Raw genomic sequence first — 8068 nt, forward strand, 5'->3', positions numbered from 1 at the left:
GTTGCTAGCTTTCATCAGATAAAGACAATCTGCATCTGATGAAAGTTTTGCATCCCAAAGAAAATGGGGCAGCCACAAAAAGGCCAGTCTGCATGCAGTCAACCAGTGTTTGAGACCAGTCTTTGAGACCAGTGTTCACATCTCAATGTGTTGTCGAGTTGATCTGAAGCTTTGTTAGTGATGTTTTAATACCGGTTTTCCGTACGTATGTTATGTTGTTCATGTATTTTACTAAATTAACGTACTTATTTTAAGCCCAATCATGCTTATTATACTAAACCTTACTAAGTGGTTGTGTTGCCTAAACCTCTGCAAATTGACAACGTTAACCATATGTTTACTGCGACTGCCCAGTGCGCTAAAAAGTGACGCCAATGGGTCTAAGTCAGTATGTGATGATTTACAACTTATAACTGCATCTAATAATCATCAGACCATCAGTCACTCCATTCCTGTCAACTCCTCATAGTATGAAAAAGAGATAAAAAGTGAAATGTCACAGATTACAGGACTGTATTAAAGAAATGATGTGCCAATTCCTGATAGACAGAGTAGAATAAAGGTCAACTATTGTGCACGTTGATTGTGATTCAAGAGGTTGTGAAACTACAGCCACCACAGACTAATCCCTTTCTCTCACGCAATTTTAATTGTGCAACAGCCTAACTTTTCCTGCAGTCAGAATGTCCATCTCCGTTGTGGTCTTGCTTTTTAATAAAAAGCTGAGCACTGGGTCCAACAGCAGGCAGGTTCAGACTTGTGATTAATGGCCGTGCAAGTTCATGCAAGTTTCACAAGCCTCTGGAACCCTTTTGAAGCAAGGTGACACTTACTTAACACCTGCTTAATTTGTTTCTACTAGTTTGCCCTGTTCAATCACATTAGGCAAAAGTGTTGTGGTGATATACTTTTTCTGAACAGCCCCACTTGAAGGTGGGATAAATGGTCATAGACTGTGCAAGATGTAGCTTTTTAACAATGAACATTTTTTAATAGCCTCTATTTAAAGATATTCATGATGTTTCACTCGTTTGTACAATCAAAGTTCAACTCAAGTTAACACCTTGCTTACTTTTTAACCTCACCACTCCAAGACGCTGCATGAAGTGGACATGCTTGTTGGATTGTTGGTTTGGGAAAGTCACAGAAAGACAAAACCGAAAGATTGTGACTCCGGAAAAAGTTTGATGGGAAGGACTTTGAGACACTGTTAGACCATTTATTTTGGTTGCAGCAAACTTTAAACTCTTAATTAAATCCATACTAAACAAGTTAAAATCTTAACAGCTAAACAACAAGACAGTTATATTTCTTATACTATACTCCTGTTGGCAAACACCAAAAATTGTAAGAAGTGGGACAAACACAGTCCGGCTACTGTCTTTCACCTGAATCTGTTAAAGTATGTGTGTTTCTCTGACAGTACATTACAGCTAGTTGTTTACACTGAGGAGGAATGCTAATCATGCACAGACAGCACATTCTCAGATAAGAGAATTTTATGGTGTTTTGTTTGTGTCATTGATCCATGAAGCTCAACTTTCTTTAGTCCTGATATTCTTCTTATAATTTATTTTGCTTATTTAAGTTGAATATCTAATAACTCAATCATTTCACAACCAGTGCAACAGTTACTCTCATAAAGGGTCTCCTCAGCAAAGCAAATTGTAACCAAGGGTAACCCAAGACTTACATTGTTGTTTGGATGTCATCACCCTCCTCCAAAGAGGAGGGTGTAGGTTTCCTATTACGACTGGCTTCGCACGCCATCTGTCTTTTAACTTGGGTTGAAGGTATACATGTGCGTGTGACTGAAGACAGTGAGAAAGAAATGAGTCAAAAAGAGGTCATATGCAATAGCCCAGTAGGCACGCATGTCTATGTTTTCCAGGGGGAGGAGAAAAGGAGCAGCCAAAGTAAACAGAGGACTTTGCACCTTCCAATAGGCAGTACGAGCTGCAAACTCTGCAAAGCCACCATGACTTGCAAGTCTTAATCAACGTTAAAATCCACTGCTGGGGAAAATGAATAAGAAAGCAAACAGAAATTGCAGTTAGCATGATAAATAAAATGAAGGTTACCAATTTTGCTGTTGACATACCAAGAGACGCTCGACTTATTTCTGTTAACATATTTAATTTTTTGTTTCTATAATGCTTAGACTGCAATATTTCACATGCTCTAACAACAAAACTTAATCACAACTCACAATAGAAAAGTTAAAAGTGGTCACTTCAACAAATATGTTGAATGTAAATGAACATACCAAGACATAAGAGGAAAGACACGAAGAGAAAAGAAAATAAGCAAAGTCCCACAAGAGAATGATTATCTGGAGTCAGACTCTGAGTAGGCGAATTCCACTGGGAATCTTCACTCACTCTGTCTTCCTGTGGTTACATAAAAGCCCGCCTGCAAACGCAGCTTCCTGCAGGACTTAAAAACACACACTCCCTCTCACGCACACACACACATAAAAGCTTCCTCTTAACAGCAGCTACCACTAGCTCTGACAAGGAGCAAGCTTGCACTACAGAGAGGAGGCAATGAGCAGCGGGGTGTGGTTCCCTGCACTGGGGCTGCTGGCCTGGCTGTGCTGCCTAAGTGTGGGGCCCGTTTATGGGGGGAAAGTGCTGGTTGTGCCTGTGGATGGGAGTCACTGGCTTAGCATGAAGATACTGGTGAAGGAGCTTACCAAAAGGGGCCATGAGGCTGTGGTGGTGGTGCCTGAGAGCAGCCTGTTGATGCAAGGCTCAGATAGCTACAAGACTGAGATCTACCAAGTGCCCTTTACCAAATCTGATCTGGATGGAATATTCAACCAGCTGAAGGATGGAGTTTTCCTCAAGCCACCAGAAATCACAGATATGTTCATCAACATGCAGCGTTTGGTTAACTTTACGTCAATGCAGGTGACAGCCTGCGAGAGTTTGCTACACAACCAGCCTCTAATGAGTAAACTGAAGGGAGCTGGCTTCGATCTTGTGCTTACAGACCCCTTCCTTCCCTGTGGCTCCATCCTGGCTCATGTCTTTTCCATTCCAGTGGTTTATTTCCAGCGGGGACTTCCATGTGATCTGGATTCAAAGGCTAACCAGTCCCCCGCTCCTCCTTCCTATGTTCCTGTGTACTTCTCTGGTAACACAGACATCATGAACTTCCCACAGAGAGTCAAAAACATGCTGATGTCTATTTTGGAGTCATACATGTGCAAAGTAATATATTACCATTTTGACGATCTGGTCAGCAGGTACTTAGGAGACAACATAACCTACAAGGACCTTTTAAGTCATGGCGCTATCTGGCTTCTCAGATATGACTTTACCTTTGAATATCCCAAACCTCTCATGCCAAACATGGTTTTTATTGCCGGGATCAATTGTCAAAAGATAGCTCCTCTGCCAGTGGTGAGTATTCAAAGAATGAATGCCAGAGTAAACAAGCATGCACCACATCTAGATTCACGTAAGGCAAATTGCATACCTGCTCTGTGTAGAGTAAGGCGAAAGCAAACTCCTGAGATGTTGATGTAATGAATAAAAAGAGTGAAAACCAGATAAAAAAACACCTAACATTTGTTAGTACTACCAGGTGCTGAAAATGTTGTAAAGATATTTTCTTACACTGTTTATCATGATTGACCAACAATTGACCCAAAACATTGTGAAAGAATCTTATGGAAGATTCAGTGTGTGGAATTTGAGCAAGGGAAAGCAGATTTGTGGACTATGGCCAGCTAGGAAAATAAGTGAGGGGCCCTGTTGTGTTAACAGGAATCTAATACTCAAGCAAAAAGGGTTGGTTGATCTTAGCACAATCAAGATCATGCTTCTAATAGTATTTAATTGGGTGGATATGTGCTGTATACAATGTTGATTGAGTTTATTCCTTTCAATATACTTTAAAATAATGCATCACAGCAGCTTTTGGTCACTGCCTACTAGATCTTACTTAACACGTTTTAAAACTATTTTTGGTGTCTTTTTTTAACCCCCCTGCAGGACTTGAAGGAATTTGTGGATGGCTCAGGAGACGACGGCTTTATTGTCTTTACCCTGGGCTCAATGGTGTCCAGCATGCCTGAGGAGAAGGCTAAACAGTTCTTTGATGCCTTTCGGCAAATTCCTCAAAGGGTAACAATAACCATTATAGATTAAATCACTTTACTGAGATTTAATCCAATAATCTGTATCTTTTTATGTATGGTTCCGGGGTCTCCCACCACCAAAACATGTATTATTTCTGTTTCAGGTTGTTTGGAGATACACTGGAGTCTTACCTGACGATGTACCAAAGAATGTGAAACTTATGAAGTGGTTACCTCAGAATGATCTCCTAGGTGTGTTTAGTTTTACATAGACAGTGTTATATACTAAAACATGACTTCATACCAAACTAATCAAAGTAATATAAAACACTACCTGCATTTTGGACTGCATCTAAAATTGTTTCTGTGCTCCTCAGGCCATCCCAAAGCTAAAGCCTTCATCACTCATGGAGGTACACATGGTATCTATGAGGGCATCTGCAACGCTGTACCCATGTTGATGTTCCCACTGTTTGGGGACCAGGGGGACAACGTGCATCGCATGGTGTCCCGAGGTGTTGCAGAGAAACTCACAATTTATGATATGACTACTGAAACCCTATTGGTTGCACTGGATAACATCATCAATAACAAAAGGTAAGACACGTGCACTTCAATAAAGAGAATAGTCAGTTATTGGTATGTGTAAATCATGGAACTCACTATTAAAGAAAAGGCTACAAATGTTATGTTTAAATTCAGTGTAACTCAACAAAACATGTGCATCTGTGAACTCTAAGAAATGTGTTAAGTGCATTTCCTTTCTCATAAAACATTTGCAAAGCCGACTTTTTAAGTATTATAAATGCAGCATTGTTTTTTATCCATGTTTTCTATCATTAAGTTTTCTTCTTCTTTGACATTGCAAGCTCATTTCTGCGTACCTTGGCGCATTACCACCCATATTACAGTGAATAGTGTGAAACCATTGGCAGGACTGTGTATCACATCAACTGCATGTGCATGTGTGTCCTTGTGTGTGTGTGTGTGTGTGTGTGTGTGTGTGTGTGTGTGCACCAGACAAACAAAACAGGGACCTGCTCATAGAAATAACAACTCCATACAGTCATTAGAGGTCGAAAAAGCCACAGGAAACCTTTCCTCGGATGAAAAACCATATAAACAGCCGAATATAGAACAATTTGAAAATATTTACTTCACACTCTAGTATGTAAAATAATATGTTTAATTTCATAATTTCTCTGTCAAGTCCAGGCACGCCCATAGTCCACAACACCGGTGTTTTCATGTATTAAGACTTCTTATCTGGACTGTGTGGGCTTGTACAGGGAGTGCTCCATTGATGTCTCCCTCGCTCCGCTGTTATGTGTATTTCTCACGAGAACGCATTGTCTGTATTCTGTAGATTTAACAAACGTGTTCCTTCCTCATGAAACATTTTCAAAGGCTATATTTCAAAAAATGTTTTTTTAAGAAGTTCCTTTTTTTCAGCTAGTTTGCTTGATACGTTTGTTGATGCCTTGGACATCCACATTCATGCTACAAACAAGCAAAGACACAGCATGTGTGCATACAGTGTCTTTGTGCGTATGATCAAGATAAACAAAATGTGGGCCCACCTATAGAAAAAACAGCTCCATAGTGCTTCTAGTAGTCAAAAAGGTCACCAATTTGCTCCTGATGTTGATGTTATAGGGTAAACTATCTTGTTTATGTGTTTATTTACCGTATATTTTGACCTACATAAGTATTTGGCATCTTATTTAAGACATTTTAAGTTCAAGCAGTGTTTTAGGAAATAGTTGTCTTAAAGTCTGTGAGGATACACGGCAGGCCTTTTGATGAACAGAACTGGAGGTCATGCTATTAACTTTGTTTTTTTAAAACATTACCTCTCCCCAGTTACAAAGAGAAGATAGTGAAGCTGTCTCAGATACACTTGGACCGTCCCGTTCAGCCTTTGGACCTGGCTGTCTTCTGGACCGAGTTCGTCATGAGGCACAAAGGAGCTGAACATTTACGGGTAGCTGCACATGACTTAAACTGGATTCAGTACCATAGCCTGGATGTCTTTGGCTTTTTTGTCATCCTTCTCATCACTGTTTTATGGGTGACAGTCAAAAGCTGCTTGTTCTGCACCCGCAAGTGTTTCGGAAAGGGGACTCCAAAGAGAAAGAAAGAGTAATGTTTCTGATGCAACCTCATCAGTGATTTGTTCTATAAGCTCTGTAATGAAATGAAACGTGTGTGTCGGTGTGTGTGTGTGTGTGTGTGTGTGTGTGTGTGTGTGTGTGTGTGTGTGTGTGTGTGTGTGTGTGTGTTTGTGTATGTGCGTGCGTGCATGGTGTCAATTTTGTCATGATTTTATCTGTAATCATTTTTTATAATGGGTTAATCTAACAAATCTATTTTTGAAAAAAATACACTATACAGACTGTGTGCATGGTGTTTCTTTTGTCATGATTTTATCTGTAATAAGTTTTTATAATGGGTTAAACTAACAAATCTATTTTTGAAAAAAATACACTATACAGACTAATGTGATATTTTGCCAAATAAATAAAACTTAATTAAATTGACACTTTACTTTGAAATGTTTCCACCAGTTGGACTGTCCAGCACTGTGAGTGTGGGTGGGATGGTTTAATAGGCTGCAGAAGTTAACTTTGGTTATTGAGTGGGTTGAATAATTTACTGTACTAAAGCTAACCACAGTAGCTAATAGCTTTATTCGTACATTGTTTTGCTGAATTAGCCTGCTAGTAAGCAAGCTAACGACACATGGAATATGGACCTTGACAATTATTCACATAAAGAGCATTGTTAAAACTACACTGACTGGCCAAGTGTACTACAATGTTTTGTTTGTTTGATTTTTGTTTGTTCTAATTGGCCCCAGTTGCATCATTCATAGGAAATTTCATTAATTCCTCTATTTAAATTAGCTTTCTCCACTTGTTTCACCGAACAGTTGACAAATTATTCACATTAACATCTTGTGGGATTATTCCTTGGATAAATGCAATACCTAATGAGGAAAACAATCACTCTCAAGGTGTGAGCTGTAGTTTTCAGGAATGTCCTTTAGGGTACTCAGAGGCTGTTTTTAGAATAACAGATGTCTGACTGTTATTTACAAAGAGTTGAATTTGAGACCTTCTGGCTGCTTTTAGTTTGCTGTCAACCAAACCTCTGTAAATACATAAACTAAAAGCCAATTGTGTTACTGTAGAAAAAAAAAATATATATAAACATACAAGTTTATAAATGTTTTATCTCCCCATTTACGCCACCTTTTTGACGCAGGTCTGGATATGTTGTAGTTTCTCCCTAGAGAAGCCAAAATACACTTTTTAGAGTAGCCGAAACTAGAAGAATCTGCCCAATAAACATACTTTCATAATGCATGCAGAAAATAAAAACTGTTTCCCCGAGATTGTCCTCACACATCATGAAACAAAACTGTTGAACGGCAGCTTTTATATTCATTGCACTTTTGGAGAAAATATGTAAGATAGTAAAGACACCATACATAAATTGTGAAATGTGACCTTAGGGTCAAAGCAGAACACAGGACAACATTGTGTCATTTGAGGTGAATCTCCTTTTGCTGGATAACACATAACCCAAAAGGCTGCTGAAGTCTCAGTTTGGATATTGCTCCCCTCTTTCTAGATACAGAAGTCATACCGACCAGATTACTAGTAATTATTTACAGTATGTGGTTAAACCAGACTAACCAGGCTTAAACATTTGCTGTTCATCATCTCTGTCTACGTTGCAGAGGTTAGAGTCCTGCATGTACAGTTGCTGTACAATAAGCTACATTTCTCACCTGTTTCAGTAAACATTTATAAATACTAAAAACATTTTTATCTCTTAACTGTTATCTGTTCCAGTATCACTTTATCGATCCATGGAACTTAGATAACCTAAAAAAAAAATACACAATCCAGAAATAGTTGCCAGAAATAGTTGCCAACCCTACATCATCACAATGTCCTCAAATACAACCTTATT

General features: G+C 39.0%; 1 protein-coding gene across 1 annotated transcript; it reads left to right on the forward strand.

Annotated features, from left to right (window-relative positions):
• The first annotated feature begins 2441 nt into the window (after positions 1–2441).
• LOC129104478 (UDP-glucuronosyltransferase-like) lies at positions 2442–6880 on the forward strand. Its single transcript, XM_054615186.1, has 5 exons — positions 2442–3407; positions 4002–4133; positions 4252–4339; positions 4465–4684; positions 5951–6880. The coding sequence occupies exons 1-5, from the start codon at positions 2547–2549 to the stop codon at positions 6231–6233; spliced, it is 1584 nt and encodes a 527-aa protein (XP_054471161.1). The 5' UTR covers positions 2442–2546; the 3' UTR covers positions 6234–6880.
• Positions 6881–8068: the final 1188 nt, after the last annotated feature.

This window comes from Anoplopoma fimbria, chromosome 16, assembly GCF_027596085.1.
Source record: "Anoplopoma fimbria isolate UVic2021 breed Golden Eagle Sablefish chromosome 16, Afim_UVic_2022, whole genome shotgun sequence".
Lineage (NCBI taxonomy): Eukaryota > Metazoa > Chordata > Actinopteri > Perciformes > Anoplopomatidae > Anoplopoma > Anoplopoma fimbria.